Source organism: Anguilla anguilla, chromosome 7, assembly GCF_013347855.1.
Source record: "Anguilla anguilla isolate fAngAng1 chromosome 7, fAngAng1.pri, whole genome shotgun sequence".
Lineage (NCBI taxonomy): Eukaryota > Metazoa > Chordata > Actinopteri > Anguilliformes > Anguillidae > Anguilla > Anguilla anguilla.
Window position 1 is genome coordinate 14,575,970 of NC_049207.1, and position 16,389 is coordinate 14,592,358.

A 16,389-nucleotide genomic window follows, 5' to 3' on the forward strand; every position below is an offset into this window, starting at 1 on the left:
ACCAGCTGTGAAGGAAGGAAGGGTTTTCAGTAGGATGTCAGAGTCTTATTGCACTCTTTTGGCTCCTGGTCTATCAAGCAGCCACTATCGGTCTGCACTAGCTAGACATGAAGTATCCTTCATGTGGCAATGTCTGTGTGATCTCTTAATGTCTGTGTGAGGTTGACAGAGGAGAAAGCCTACAGGAGTGCATGCCAGGTGCATGCTGGGATGAGCATGAATACTGTAACTTTGGGCACTCCAAATATGGAGAAAATAGGTGTAAAAAATGGAACAATTTAAATTTAATTGTGAAAGCTGAGGATAATTGATTGTATCCTAATATTTCACATGAGAAAGAAAGGATGATGTCATTTTAGTGTATCTGATGGTTGGATATCCAGCTTTTATTTTATAAAGCTAGTCTGATGATGAGTCATAGGAATGGCATCTCTGGGCATATGTACAGTAGCAGACAAAACTGGACTTGAGTTAGGGCTGTTTAAACTACATACTCTCTCTGACATGTTAGTGCAGCTTTTAGTGCGTCTAGTCCTCCACCATTTGTAATAGTTAGCAGTGTAAACATCACAAAAGTCAATCTCCTTTGTGTCAGGCTTAAGCCAGCCAATGGTTTTCTCCTCAGATTCAGACTGAGGAGGAGGGTGTGTCTTGTTCCACTTCAGCAGAGGGATTACAGTGTTCTTTTGTTGCTCTTTTTATTTTATTTGTCCAGACCTGCATGCAGGGTGAGGACAAGCAGGTGATCCTCTGCATCACCCCATCCCTGAAAGCCCTAAACCTCCACCCTCCCATCGTCACCACCGTCTCCTTCGTCCTGGATGGCTTCTCCTCCAGGGAGTTCCAGCTGATGTATGTGGAGGACCCCAGGTTCGAGGAGTTCCAGAAGCCCACCGTCACCTCCAAGGGCAACAAGAACGTTCTCGAGATCAAGGTTGGTCGTCGTCCTTTCCTTCCTCCTCAACCCAGGGTCTTCGGTTTAGCTTGCAGGGGAGGAAACAGGAAACAATATGCAACCAAAACAGGAAAGGAGTCAATTTCCCTGCCCTTTGTGCACAGTTCCTAAAGTGGTCACCATCCATCATTGTTTTTCTCCTGTCTCGGAACCCTCAAACTGTTAGCAACAGGTCATATAAATTAGTGCGCTTTTTTGGTGAGTGAAATAGAGATCAAAATAATGACAAAAGCCTTTTTTATTTTAAGGGTAACAGCTGTGAGTTGCATAGGGTCTCTCTTTCCCAGGCCCATAATGCCCCAGTATTCCAAAGATCCTGATTGGTTAATATTGCCCAGGAGGCCAGGACTGTTTACTATGCTGATTGGTCTTATTTAGTCGCCTACTGATGGAGCTAAAAATGCATTGCTGCCAAATGCAAATTTGATATTTATCTTGGCTCTTTGCTGTAGACTGTTATCTCCCTGCATTTTATAATTGGACGGCGTCCAAAATTTATAGACAAAAAAACAAAGACATCCACCTCTTTTTATTATCATGAGTTTAATTATATTTACTATAAACACTGGGCCTGTGGCACATATGCATCGTCTTTGATGGTATTGACTTCCCAACGGCAAAATGCGAAGTGACTGGTTTGCAAAAAACTGTTCCTGAGAAGGGAGAATTTTGCACGTGTGTTCTCTGTGATGGACAGTAACCCAGATACCCCAAAGAGCCCCTGTGTGAAATATTTGACTTTCTTTCTTCACACTCTGCCACTCTAAGACTTTCCATTTGGCTTGTGCAGCGTGAGAACAGGTGCGGCCCGCGGACTGTGTCCAATCGAGAAATCCCGCTCTGTCATGTGAGGAATTCGCTTTCCCTTTATGGCCCGTTGCATGCAGACAACAGAACCAGCTGCGTTCAGAGGAAAGTTCTTTTTCGCTCCCTTTCGTTGAGCAAATACAGTTGCTATGCATTCTTGCCGAACGCTCTCCTGCGTGTTCGGGGTAGGCTTTCACCGTCTAACGCAGACAAAAGGGGTTTGTTCACATGCGGCGGCCGAAAAGTTTTTTGACTAGGACGGGAGAAGACCAGCTGCCTCGCTCTCGGCTGTGATCTTTGCCGCGGGGCTCTCCCGCACCCCTGACCCGCTCTGTTCCTCTCGGGGTCGGGTTGACGCAGGTCCCGCGGGTGGACGTGGACGCCGTGGTGCAGGGCGAGGTGCTTCGGGTGAGCAACCGCACCTGCGAGGCCGTCCTTCTGAAGGGCAACACGCTGGAGTGCACCCTCCCCTCAGAGCTGCAGGCCGGAGCCAGGGAGCTGGAGGTGGAGGTGAGAGCACAACATCCCCCTCGCCCTTATCCCCCATGTTCTCCTCCTTCCCTCCCCCTGCGCTCCCCTTCATTCACACACCTCCCAACCCCCAGATTCGCACTCGAGAATTGGTGTGATTCAAGCTGGCCCATCGTGGCCGCGCAATCAAAATAAGGGTATGTTGCACACATATTTCCTGGTCTTGGCTTCATAAAGCAGTCTGGATGAATATAAATACCCCCATGAAACTCAGAGTATATCTGGCCTCATGTTGCACTACAATCGTCTATGTACAGGCCTGGTACACTGCTGAGTGTCACATTTCTATTTGCCTCTGGTACAGAGTGTAACATTCAATAGCATTTGTATACTAGATTAACATTCTTATATAGCCCTGATACACTAGTCTGAAATATTCTTACATAGCATTGTTACACTACAATGAGTGACATTACTCTTTCCTGAAATCCATTAGAGTAATGTTACCATCCTCTCATGTGTCAGCAAAACTTCAGAGACGAGGTCTCTCCTCTGGTGTTCCACAGTCTGGCCTGAAGCGTTGGGCAGAAGCTTTTGCTGCTGTCATTGTCTGCTGTGCAGCCGATAGAAAGTGGCCTTACCTTCAGCATAAAGTGCTTATCTCCCACCAAGGGCAGCCCCCTGAAGGCAATATCCCCCCTGCACTGAGACGAGCCTCTGTCCAGACGCTCGCCCCCCCCCCCCCCCCCCCCCCCGCCCCCGTCTGATCCCATCTCCCCCACTCCATCTCAACACAGAAAAACAAACCCAATTTCCCCAAACAAAACCTAATAATGTCTTTCTCTGTATGAGATAAAGCATGGCGGCAATATCGCTGATCAAATTTCCCCTTTATCCGTGAGCGTGGGGCTCTCTGCGCTGTCGGGGGCAGTGATGACACAGGTGCGGGGTTGGCCGGTGATGTTATTTGGGGGGGAGGGATTTAATTTCTCACCATTCATCTGAATCTGACCCCCTATCTCTGGAGTTCAGGGGAGGATGGAACAGTCTGATGATTCTGGATTCTGATGAGGATGAAGCAGTCTGACTGGCTATTGTGTTTTTTTCTCTGCTTCTCTGTCTATGTGCATACGTGTGTTTGTGGGGTGTGTATGTCCACATGTGTTCGTATATATTTATGCGTTTGTGTGTTTATGTATGTGGGGTTTGTGTATGCGTATGTGTGTGTGGTCCTGTGTGTATGTGTATGTGTTTTTGTATATATGCCTGTGTTGTTGTACATGTGCGTGTGTGGGGTATATGTGTCCATGCATAGTGGAAGCAGGCAAGCTCCTCAGTGATCTTGGGCAAGGTGTACCTGGCACAGGAGCAGGACTACAGGCCTCTCATTGCGGGCGTGGTCTCCATTAGCATCCTCCTCCTGCTCCTCCTTGCCCTCCTCATGTGGAGGAGGAAGAAGAAACACATCAAGGGTACGTAGTATGTCCGCGTGCATAGACACAGAGAGTGTGTGCCCTGTATGTAAATAATACTGTAGTCTGAGCATTGAGTTTGAAAGTGGGGTTTGTGTTTGTGTGTGTATATTTGTTTGTGTGTGTGTTTGTGTCCTAACATTGCAGTAAATGGTCAGGGAAGATTGTATGAGTTTATGTGTGTGCAAGTGTGTGTTCCCCTGATTCGAGTCCGTTGCTTACTGTATACCAGTGCAATCATTCTTGTCTAGCACAGGAGATTACATCACTGCTAACTGCAAAGCATGTCCCACCACAGGCGTGTCTCTGACAGCAGACCCTCCGGCTTACATTAATGCAGAAATATTGGTCTGGTTGCCATGCACTGAAATAACAAGGGATTTAATTGTGTTTGGGCGGTAGTATGTCAAAGCCACCGCAACATGACCGTCGTCATATCGACATCTGAATCAATACATGTCGTGATTGACTTTGTGCTTTCTTATTAAGGATCAAATTTTATTATAAATCACTGTTGCTAGGTAATTGGTCCAGTGTGGTAACATCTTAGTATGTGTCTTCTATATCTGCCTCAGTATTGCCAGGTGTACAGGCTTCTTCCTGCATAAAGTCTCTGCTTCCTGTGTGTTGTAGATTTAGCTGAGGGTATGGTTTGGTATGACGGAAGAGCGCACATTCCACATTTGGACATGTTGGCAAACGCCAGGAGTGTCAGTCCCACTAACGAAATGGTCTCCCACGAGTCTGTGGACTATAGAACGACATTGCTGGAGGGTACGTTTTTGTTCCATCCTTACCCGGTGAAGATATCTCACACGCTTTCGTTTCGTCATCGCTTTCTCCTCTCCATCCATCTTGTGTTGTCTCACGCATGCCACTTGACCTCATCACTCACCTCCACCCTGTGCTTGAAAGGGCAAATCACCATTTAATTGTTTAGGGCCCTGCCCTTAAGAGTCATTTGGACTGTGTTTGACCTTTGACCTTTAACTTCTCTTCCAGACCAGAGCATGCCCTTGTCCCAGGCGATTGCTCCCTGCAGGCTTCCTCCCTATCCCCTCATGGACCTGTCCCCCATGCTGTCAGGAGGGGACCCCGAACTGGCCACGCCCCTTCTGCCGTCTGCCGTCCAGATCGACATGGCCAGCCTGCACCCTGAGCTGCTCAAGGAAGTCCAGCATGTGGTCATCAACCCCAACGACCTGCTGCTGCATGTGAATGAGGTCATCGGGAGAGGTACACACACAAGCGCATCCGCATGCACTATGCATACATAATCTCACATGCACAGACACACACACACACACACAAATACAAAAGCGCACATACATGCATGCAAACACATACATACACACACACACACACACACATGCATGCACTCACACGTTGTTTGCTTAACATATTGTTACCGTTATTTATACGGTTCTGATAACCGACTTGCCAGTATTTTACCACACAATTTACAGTTTTTTTACAGTGTACAGTACTGCAACACACACCCTCCCTCTTCAGCTTATCCCAGCCCTCAAAGCGCCCCACACCCCCTCTGTTCTCAGGGCAGTAGGATGGGTGTCGGGGGGCTGACGGATTTGTGGGGTGTGAGATGATTTTTTTTTTTTCCCCGGCTTGAATTGCAGGCCCATTGTTGTACGGTTGCCCGCTCCGAGGTGGTAACGTGACTCCCTTGCCATGTGGGAGAATGTGATAGCGGAGAGCAAGGCAGATTACTCCAGACTTTATTATTCCTACAGGCCTGTGAAGCCCCTACCCCCTTCCTTGCCCCCTGTGCCCCTGGCCCACCCCTCCCCCTCTCCCTCAGGTTCCTAACCCAGAGAGATAATATATATAATGAAATAATGAAATAAGGGCTCTGTTTCTCAGGCCTCTCTCTGGCGTGCGTATCGACCTGCTTAAGAGGTCCAGCCTTTCCCACATGCTCCAAGACTTTCTTGCTAAGAGACACAGAGGGTGTTCCTGATAGAAAATTAAACACAGGGAGAGCATGTTTCGGCTCTATAAAACCTTAATAGATCAGCTCTGAAAGGCACTCTGGCTATGTGCCTGCTGCCTGCATTCCTAAAAAGTCTTTATTTGACCAAACGGTTTTATTTCATTTTTCCCACCATTAAGAGGCATATTTTCGACACACCTGAATTATGCACGGAGTAAATGGGCATTGAATCATTTTGAGAAATGTCCTTTGCCAAAGACAGTGACCAAGGACATTAATTATAATGACGAGGGTTGAATTCACGTTGTAACGTTTCCAAAGTAGTAATAGATCTTCCTATCAAAGTCTTATTTCAATGTGGTTTATACAGGTTTTTTAGTTGTTCCTTTCCAGTTGTAGTTAACTTCAGCTTCTTGAGGATTATTGTAAGGTTAACTGCTCATATTTTCTAGTTAAGATAATGGTAAAGATAGGAACACATACACTCATAAACTGGCATCAACTCATAAAATTTAGTGTCCTAAAATTTACACTTCACGCAATTCATTTAATTTCATGAAGCCAACATGATGCCCAGATAATCTATAATTGTTTGTTCCAGTACCTTGCTTAGAGTAAGACACAAAAACATGCATTTTTTTGTTTGTAGTTTTTTGTTTTGGATGCTCAGATTAAGCTGCGTTTCCTGTTTCACATCAGAACTGGATGCCATGTTATCGTGGTTTTGTGTCAGCCTTTGGTCTGACTCGGTTTCTTTGTGATCCAGGGCATTTTGGCTGTGTTTACCATGGGACCCTCCTGGCCCAGGATGAAGTAAAGCTGCACTGTGCTGTCAAGTCCCTCAACCGTGAGTAACCGATTGAGACTCGCCACAAGCTCGCAGCGCCACACCAATACGACCAGCCTGCGCGTAATCTGAGCCACAGATGAGCTTCGCACTTCTTAACACCTGGTTCTCAGATATTGTGAGCTTTAAAAACAGCATTGTGATGGATGGGGTTTTTTAAGGGATGCTTCGTTATGATATGCCATAATCGCATAGACAGTCACTCTGAGCCGTAAGATTTATGGCTTCATTCTTTCTCGGGTGGTGATTTGTGAACCATACATTGCTTTTGTCACCGGCTGATATACTGTGTATGAGCCCTTTCTTTCATTCAGTTACAGGCAAACTTTGAAACAATTTTTCATCATTTATGTCTCGTTTCAGTGACCTCACTGAACGTTGGGATTTTAAAAATTGACACTGAATACTACCTCAGTTTTTGTTTGACATTTCCTCCCATCAGAGTTATGATAAAAGGTTTAACAGAATGCTTTAGCTAGGGTAAATGTAATTATTTTCCAAATTATATTTTTCGGAAATAAGGAGAGATGCCACCTGGCAGAAATATTGATGTGTGATTCAGTAATGGAACTATCATGGTCAAAATGTCATAACCCTGTAACAATTTAAAAAATGGGTTTTGGGGCAATGCCCCATTGAACTGTCTGCTTTGAGTCTGTGCTCTTGTGCACTCATATGATGCCATCATCTCACTAAAAGGATTCTGGATAAAAATCTAGTTAAATTGGACCTTTTCTGAGATATTGCCTGGATTAGGTTTATAATTTTGTTTCATTTAAGTTCTAGCACATATCCCTTTTTGTACCACATGCTTCTTTCTCTTTATTGCTTCACTAAGCTGTCTGCACACACCTGCTGCTTTATGCCATATTATGAGAATGGAAGAAAGCGCTTGGCATACCTGCGTGTATGCATGTATGTGTGTGTGTGCATGCAGGCTGACACTTTTTGCCCCTTGATGTACTGTGTCGGCTATGATGAGTAAGGCCTCTCTCTGGTCTCTCTCAGGCATCACAGACATGGAAGAGGTGGAGCAGTTCCTGAAGGAGGGCATCATTATGAAGGATTTCAGCCACCCCAATGTGCTATCGCTCCTGGGCATCTGCCTGCCCCCACAGGGCTCCCCGCTGGTGGTGCTGCCCTACATGAAGCATGGAGACCTGCGCAACTTCATCAGGGATGAAACACATGTATGAGCTACATGCACATCATTGGCTTCCGTATCCTATTCATACAACCACCTATACCATCCATATCCTGTTCACACAGCCATACACGGCCTCCATATCATGGACAGAAATTCACCCAAAGCCTCCATAACCTGTTCACACATCAGCCTATGGCTCTCATGCCATTGCCATAAACCCACCATTGGCTAATGAATTGTATGCACAGGCTTATCCACTGCCTCCATAATGTTTTCTAACTTATCAACTGCATCCATTTTGCATGGACTCACCTGCATACAGTCCCCTCTCTTCTCCTTTATCCATTCATGCATTATTGATTCTTTATTAATGCCATAGTTGTCTGTGGGAAATATGGTCCATTTAGTGTTTGTATATACTCTGTGTGATGTCTAATGCTGTATTTGTTGTTTCCACAGAATCCAACAGTGAAAGACCTCATGGGCTTTGGGCTCCAGGTGGCAAGGGGAATGGAGTACCTTGCTAGCAAGAAGTTTGTCCACAGAGACCTGGCAGCCAGGAACTGCATGTGAGCAATGCCTTTTCAGCTGCCCTAGAGCTTTGACACCCGCCAATGATGGCTAAACCACACATTCATAGAGGGAGAGGAGCACTGACACCGACTGCTATTTTGAGGAGCCATTTTGTTTTTCATTGGCGGTTATGCAAAGCATTGACTCGGTCTGGATTTATAGCTTTTGTGGCTTTAGGAAGCTCAAGCGCTTTGGTCACACTCCACAGAGTATGGCAGAGGGAGCCAAAAGCCTTTCACATTAAATGATTTATTTGCTTGGCTCACACACCCAGGGCGACTCGCATAGCTTACATTACGTTTTGTGCATTATCCATCTATTGTATACTACTGGATATTTACTGAAGTAAATTGAGTTAAGCACCTTACACAAAGGCATTACTGCGCTGTCTTACCTGGGAAATCAAACTGAAACCTGGTTACAAGTACAGCTTCTTGATCAGTGCTCCACATTTTCTTACCCTTCTCTCTCCTTCTATCTCAGGTTGGATGAGAGCTACGTAGTGAAGGTGGCCGATTTTGGGCTGGCTCGAGATGTGTACGACAAGGAGTACTACAGCGTGCACAACAAGAGTGGTGTCAAGCTCCCGGTCAAGTGGATGGCTCTGGAGAGCCTGCAGACACACAAGTTCACGTCTAAATCAGATGTGGTAATGACCTTTCAGCTGAATAATGGGCTCACTAGAGATAGGGGAGGGAGGTGGAGGCCAACATATTATCAGTGACTTTCTGATTTGAAGCAATCACTTTGGCTGCATCTGAATTTGTATACTACATACTATATATGTATAGTATCATTCAGCGTACTTATGTGCGTAAAACGTACAATGGCTTTTGGGACATACTACGTTGTCATAAACAAGCAACTTTCAGCACTTTTCAGCACTGATTGATAGCACGTCATAGCATTGTGGGGAAGCCACACTAGAGTTCATGCCTACAACCTTTGCTACTGGAAGGCGTATATCTGAGCTGATATTACACATGTCTAACAGATAAGCCATTTTTCTTTGAATTAGTGTGTAAGACACAGAGCTTTAATTTGAAACAATACATTAGTGAATGTAAGACAACAAGCCCTTGTTATATTCATTCATTTCTATTATTGTCTCAAATTTGATTAGTTAGATTTAGGGCAGTATTGACTGTCTGCATGAAGGTTATTAATAAAGTTAATAAGAAATTCTGTCATAATTCAATACTGACAGAAGACTTCCCTGGGTCCCATGCTTTGACAGTAGTTTATCAATATTAATAATTCAGTCGTTAATGGTTATTGAAATTTTTCTCAAACATCCTGCAAAGATGACATCAGGTGTACAACCTGAGAACACAAGGGTCTTCCAACCATCTTTGCTGGACAATCCTTCAATCCATCCACACATCCATTATCTATACCCGCTTATTCCTGGTGAGGGTCGCGGAGGGTTCTGGAGCCTATCCCAGAGTGCATTGGGCGAGAGGCAGGAATGCGCACTGGACCGGTTGCCAGTCTGTCGCAAGGCTCTCAGCTGGATAAAATTACTCACATTTAATCAATCCCATTTACACAAGTTAAACAATACACTGTATTTAACAAGCATTTCACCATGCATTATCAAGGTCTGGTAGTATTTTGTGTATGGTAGCAGTTAACAAACAGATGTTTCACTGTTAAATGCAGGTGTGTTTGGCTTGTGAGCTGAGTAAGAGTAGGGGCTTTGAGGAAGAACTATGACGGCAAGAGATAATGAAAGGGTTGAGAACCACACACATCTGCTCTCTGCTGCACCATTGGAGGAGACCGTGCCATACCTCACCTCTGTTTTACCCCAGGTTCAGGCATTTCAACCCATTCTCTCATGTCTCACGTCCAGCTGCCTGGTCAGCTCTACATCAGCTCAGACATTGAGCTTAATAAGATTACCGTTTTTGAAGTCCCAACACTGTGCACCCAACATTCTCTATTGATTTAGATATATGAATTAAGGTGATTCATCAGTGAAACTGTGCTGAAAATATTTCTTGCATGACTACAACAAGTAAGCTGTTTAAAGGGCTCTTAAATCTCTCAAAGGTCTGTAGTTACTGACACTAGCATAATGGAGGAGGGATCACACACACACACCTGTTGCAGTTTTTCAGTTTTAATTGGTTTGTGATCTCTCTCCTTACAGTGGTCTTTTGGTGTGTTGCTATGGGAACTAATGACACGAGGAGCTCCCCCATACTCTGATGTCAACTCCTTTGACATCACTGTATTCCTGCTGCAAGGCCGTAGATTGCTACAGCCGGAGTTCTGTCCTGACTCACTGTGAGTAAAGCACATACGCAAGCGTACACACTCTAACATATACAGTACTTTCCTGTCATACATAAGCTTTAAGTGCCGCTTAGAGAGAGCTCATTCCCTTTAACGTGGTCAGGAGTAGAGTGGAAGATGGAAGTTATTCAGTCCTTTAGACACAATGTAGCCTTACAGCATGTGAGGTGTTAATAGCTCAGTGTGACTACACAAGATAACTGCTCAGTGAATCACTCGGAAAAGACTTCCGGAAGCTATATATCATGTGATGGCATCAGGAAGGAACTTTCCTGTGCCATTCAGTGGCATTCCAAAATGATGGAGTCATGTATCCTCAAAGACAGGAAAAACACAAAATGAAAGACTGAAAGGCATAACTTCAGCTTCTCTAAATAAACAGTTGTGTAATGAGCAGTATGGCTCTGCATTTTCATCTTTGAAAGGCATGTCGGTGTAGATCTCAGCATATTCATTACATGTTAATGACATGACCCAAAGTAACCTACAAACTACTATACACTACACTCACCCTGTGTGTGGTTTTGTAAAACAATATACTTCATATTGCTTGATTGGTAATCACTGGGGTAAAACATTTGGTTAAAACTTCTGATAGACTGAAGTTAATTCACCACTTTGCCACACCTGTCACACCTTTGCCACACCTATTTGGCACTAATGTAATGTTTTTTTCCCACTTTTAACATTGCCGCACAGGTACAATGTAATGATTGAATGTTGGCACCCAAAACCACAGAGACGACCAACCTTCTCTGAGCTAGTGTCTCGGATCTCTGCCATATTCTCCAGTTTAAGTGGAGAGCACTACATCCTGCTGAACACCACCTATGTCAACATCGACAAGGTGACACCCTACCCCTCCCTCATCCCCTCTCAGTGCAGTCTGGATAGGACCTGCTGCACCTGAATCGTGGGAAACACAAGGAGAGCGCACTGCATGAGACACTGCAGGGTTGCGTTGCAAGAGACTGCTTTATATGAGCCACAGACACCAGACTGAGCATGGTGATAATCCTGGAGCCACAGGAAAATGACTGAACTTAATGGACCTGAAAGGAGACAATATTCCTAGTGAATTTTGGCCCTCCACAGAGGCATGTGAGAGAATGATCCATACCTGTGTGGGAAAGGTATCTGTCATTGCCACTGTTAACCTGAGGCTTGTATCTTTTGGCCTGTTCACTGTTACCTACTTGTCCATTCTCCACCAGCTGCCCTTGGTGCGGCTACTTCACTGAAGCGTGGGTATGGAATGTCAGCCCCTGAAGTGTATTTAAATTGTATTTTTTTGTTTGTTTTTTTTTTGTTTTTTTGGGGGGGAATGGTTGGCACTTAAAGGACTTCATGTTGCAAACTTTCATTGTCTTCTGTGTCCGGAAAGCTTCTTCCCCACAAACAGAACAATATTCTGCATTCATCACAACAAAGTGTGCAAAGCCGTCTCCACGCTTTTTGAATCGTGTATTTGTGATGTTACTGAAGCCAAAATCAATCACTGGTAGGAAACTGCTTTTTTTGCGGTAAAACAACAGCATACAACCTGGCCAGTAGTACACTGGATATTTTATTAGTATAATTAACTTTGAGATTTCTCAGCTTTTAATGTTTTATGCGTACAAAAGGAGTCACCTTTGAAGAATGTACAAATGTTTCCGGAAGAAGTATGTGCATTGTTTCTCGTTTGCTTCTGGTGTGCTTTCTGCCCAATGCTGTTAGAGGTAGTCCAGTGATGACCAGAATGTTATATGTGAACATGTTAAAGTGCTGTACTATATATTTTTTTAATGAAAAATTATATTTAAAACAACCTGAGAGTTGGTCCAGAGGATGAACATTAACAGGCAGGTGGTACAACACATGCGCATGAGACTATATTTTAATGAATCATTGATCCTGTGCAAGAGAGTAAGGGTCTGTCATTTCACGTTTCATCTTTTGTGTTATGTCCTGTATGTGTATATATTGTAGTGGGAAATTATGGGTACTGTACAAAAACAGGTTTTGCAGACCAACTGGAACAGGTAGTAGATGCTTTGAAATTTTCTTCTCCATCTAATTTGCTGGCATTATTTCTGTGTAAATCAATGGTCGTACCTGTGATGTTGACAACCGGTATGTATATTTCTAGTGTCTTTTGTGTTTTGAAGATGATCTGTGAATGATGGTACATGTTACTGTTATGTCATCAGTATGACTTAATGTAATAAAGCCATAATTACAACGTACCTTTCTCACAGTTTCCATGCTGTGTGGAAGGGGTTGTGCAATGCAGGGCTGGTTGTGATTCATTCTTTAAAGATGCCTACAGTCGTACCTGTAGACTGTTACCCATTATTCCAACTATGGGATCTTTTCAGTCTGAAACAGACACAGCAGGATGGGGACAGCTAGGACGCATCACGTCCTGCTATCTATTCTCTCACTTGTTCTTCTCTTTTATGTTTCTATTCCAGTCACCATCTCATTCCATGCACACCTCAAAGAAAATGTTGAATAACTAAACTTATCATTATTATTATTATTATTATTACTATTATTATTATTATTATTATTATTATTATAGCCTATTATTATTATTTTATTTTTATTATTATTTATCAGCAGTAGCATAATCAGCAGCAGTTTCAGTTTTAGCCAGAGCACAAAAAGTAAATGGCCTGGGATTTGTCAACAGAGCACATCCATGAAAGTTAGGCAGGCTTGAGTTTAACATCAGGGTGTCAGTCTGGTCATGCCTGTTGTACCATAAGCAAAAGCAAGCATCTCATTAATATGTGTTTGCATCTGCATCTTCTTTATAGTACCCCTTGTCTGGAACTATTAAGGTTTTTGGCCAGGTGTTATGTGAGTCTATGCTGCTGTGTTTTTGTTTTAACTGTCACCTGGGTGAATCGGTACTGAAAGAATGCATCTCTACCAGGCTGTCTGAGCCCCCGGCTTCATTATCTCCCCTGTAGTGATAAGGACTATATTAGTAAACAGAATTGAATGACTCTGAGGTAGCAAGACTCAGCAGGAAAGGCAAAGATAGGAGCTGAGTTTCATATCTGTCCTGGCCATTCTCTAAACTGCCTGGATTTTATCATTTCATTTCCCCCAGCTTCCGTACACCATCATCTATTTAATGTAGACCAGTTGTAAGACTTTTTCAGGGCATCAGATTTATATTTTGTATTAAACGTAAATAACATTCCAAGCCACTTTGCATTGTTTAAATGTGAATGACCACTACTGGTACCTAGCTGCTACTGCAGCCAAGTTGCTTAAGGCAGTGGTCTCCAACCCTGGTCCTGGAGAGCTACAGGGTCTGCTGGTTTTCAGTGACTCTGCACTTCATGAATCAATTAGAGCAGTTGATTGCACTGTTAGCTCAACTCACCTGGCGTCTTGGGTCTTAACTGGGTGCTGATTTTAAGGTGAAAACAAAAACCAGCAGTCCCTGTAGCTATCCAGGACCAGGGCTGGAGACCACTGGCTTAAGGAATCATTACACTTCTAAGACAACAAGGGCACTAACCAATCACAGAAAATAAGGCATCATCAGCGCCCTCTTTTGGTCGTATATATGGGACCCTCAGTACTGTACTTATGTTCCCTTCACCAGGCAAAAGATCTAATTTAACATGCACACAGACTAGAGAACCATGGTCACTCATTACTGGGGAAAGTAGATGCGAAGAGAAGCTGTACCGCAACTTTTTTGGCCACATTAAAAAACTTAAAATTAAGCTCCTGATTCCCTGAGAACTTTGAGAAGGTCCTCATTTTGATTGAGTTATATACTACAAGCAGACAAGCCGAAGAGTGAAAACTGAGAGTAGCAGAGTTCAACCCCTTTGTAGATTCAGATATTTCACTGTTGTGAATATCAAAGCCAATGGATGTTCACCTTAGAAGCATTTTTTGTGAAAAGTGACCCTTGAAAAGTGATAATACCACATGGTGAAATATTGTGAATGCTCCCCTGCTCTGTCACAGTGTCAGTCTCTAAATGCAGTTTTCTGCATGGGGCTGCCAGTAGTGATGAGTCCTGCCGAACATCACACTCTTGCAAATTCCATGCAGAACTAAACAGTTGCTCACCACAGCAACCCCCAAAAATCCATGGAGCCAGAATGTCCAGGGAGTTGCTCGGAAACCAGACAGACAGAGAAAAAAACTCACGATAATAATGAAAATATGACTTGAGGGCTGATAGCAACTCCAGAGATGCCAACACCTCTGAGGAGACTCTTCAGTACTGGCTCCAACGCCAGTCCCCTTGCTTTAGCACTATCAAACCCAGCCGGGCATGAGAGCACTGACTCTGAGGGAGCCGGTAGCTCTGAGAAATTAAAAAAAGAAAGGTTCCTGTTTCCTTTGAACAGTTGCCCAAAAAAAGAATCTGTTGATAGTGACACAGTGGAGGAGTGTGAGATGATGTCCCACTGTTTTCTATAGTACTGTTGTGTGATGTGCATAACTCATTCGTTCATTCTCTTCTAATAACAGCAGGTGATAAGCACCCTGTTTGATGTTAATCATCCTAAGGTTTGGTTTCTCTTAAACTTCTGTGAACTACCATTCTGTGTTTATTCAGACAAAGAGTAAAGGTCATTGCAGTGGCCTTCATTGTGGTTTCTGGTTTTAGATGACTCCACAGACTTTTGGAAATAGGGCATCCTTTTCAATGCACAGTCTGAGTCACGCAACCTGAGGAGAGGAACTTTGGTCAGAGAGTAATGAATAACTCCATTGTTAACATCACTGGAGTCACAGAAGCAGCCTCTGTTTTCAATGTACATTCAACATCACTTTCCATTGACAGCCATTTACAGATCAAATGGTTATTTTAAAAAAATCCCATCTGGGCTGGATTTGTCATACCCAGTTGCAATTGTACTATAGTGCAATGTATCAGTCCAGGAGTGCTCAACCAAATGTGGGAATCCTTAAAAGCTTACTGTCATCTAGTGCTTATCTGCACTCTAGTCCAACTGAGTTATGCAAACATTATACCGAAGTATGACACTTCTATGGTACCGTGAATCAGTGATGATGCCCCGCAGATGTACTGTATACATCTTTGACAGTCAGCGTTCTATTCCAGACCATGGGGCACTTTGTTATAGAGAGAGTTGATGCTTTAGCAGCCCCTAAATCACATATAGATGTATGCCAATATGATGTGGAAAAGATCCAACATCAACACATAAGATTTTTAATCAGTTTAATAAGCACCTCGGAGGTATCATTACCCAGAGGTTTCAGGGGCAGGAGGACCTCAACATTATGGTGTCAGCTGCTAAAAGCAAGACTCAAATAATTTAGTAAATCCCAGCAAACTGTGGTATTTACCAACTGGTACAACTCTGAAAAGCTACAGAACTGAGATCATAAATGCAAAGCAATGTGTTGAGAGGAACTAAACTGGTTATGTCTGGCACATTGGTCAAGCCTATAACAGTTCCCATCAATGCACAAGCAACTTACTGTACAACTTACTGTTCAAACCATGTAGGATTATGAATTCTAATATCATGGCATTGGCTTCATTGGCATTCCTTTGTCTGGGGTAATTATGTAATGACATATAGACAACATTTCATCATGAGAATCACTTTATAGTTTAGGTATTCGGCTATTGTGTAATTGTAATTCATACAACATAAATTGGCATAGGGAAACAGGAGCTGTTTCAAAGTGTCCTTGGGCATTAAGGTGTCTGGTGGCAATATTATCAAGCGCTTATGTATGGAGCAACTCCCACACAATATTGTGCTGTAATCTGCCTTACAGATTCCAATTCGTATAATTGATAATATAATTTGACTAAACTGAACTTGGCATATTTTGTTCTATTGAATGCATGATGCACAAGAA

General features: G+C 43.5%; 1 protein-coding gene across 1 annotated transcript in view; it reads left to right on the forward strand.

The window, feature by feature from the left end:
* met (MET proto-oncogene, receptor tyrosine kinase) overlaps positions 1–12,798 on the forward strand; it is a 41,776-nt gene extending 28,978 nt beyond the window's left edge. Inside the window, exons 11-21 of the mRNA XM_035425473.1 lie at positions 716–934; positions 2,123–2,272; positions 3,549–3,705; positions 4,339–4,479; positions 4,708–4,941; positions 6,423–6,503; positions 7,512–7,693; positions 8,110–8,219; positions 8,707–8,872; positions 10,379–10,515; positions 11,224–12,798. Coding sequence (XP_035281364.1) covers positions 716–934; positions 2,123–2,272; positions 3,549–3,705; positions 4,339–4,479; positions 4,708–4,941; positions 6,423–6,503; positions 7,512–7,693; positions 8,110–8,219; positions 8,707–8,872; positions 10,379–10,515; positions 11,224–11,434 — 1,788 coding nt within the window. The 3' untranslated portion in view covers positions 11,435–12,798. The remainder of the gene's footprint in view (positions 1–715; positions 935–2,122; positions 2,273–3,548; positions 3,706–4,338; positions 4,480–4,707; positions 4,942–6,422; positions 6,504–7,511; positions 7,694–8,109; positions 8,220–8,706; positions 8,873–10,378; positions 10,516–11,223) is intronic.
* The last annotated feature ends 3,591 nt before the right edge of the window (positions 12,799–16,389 follow it).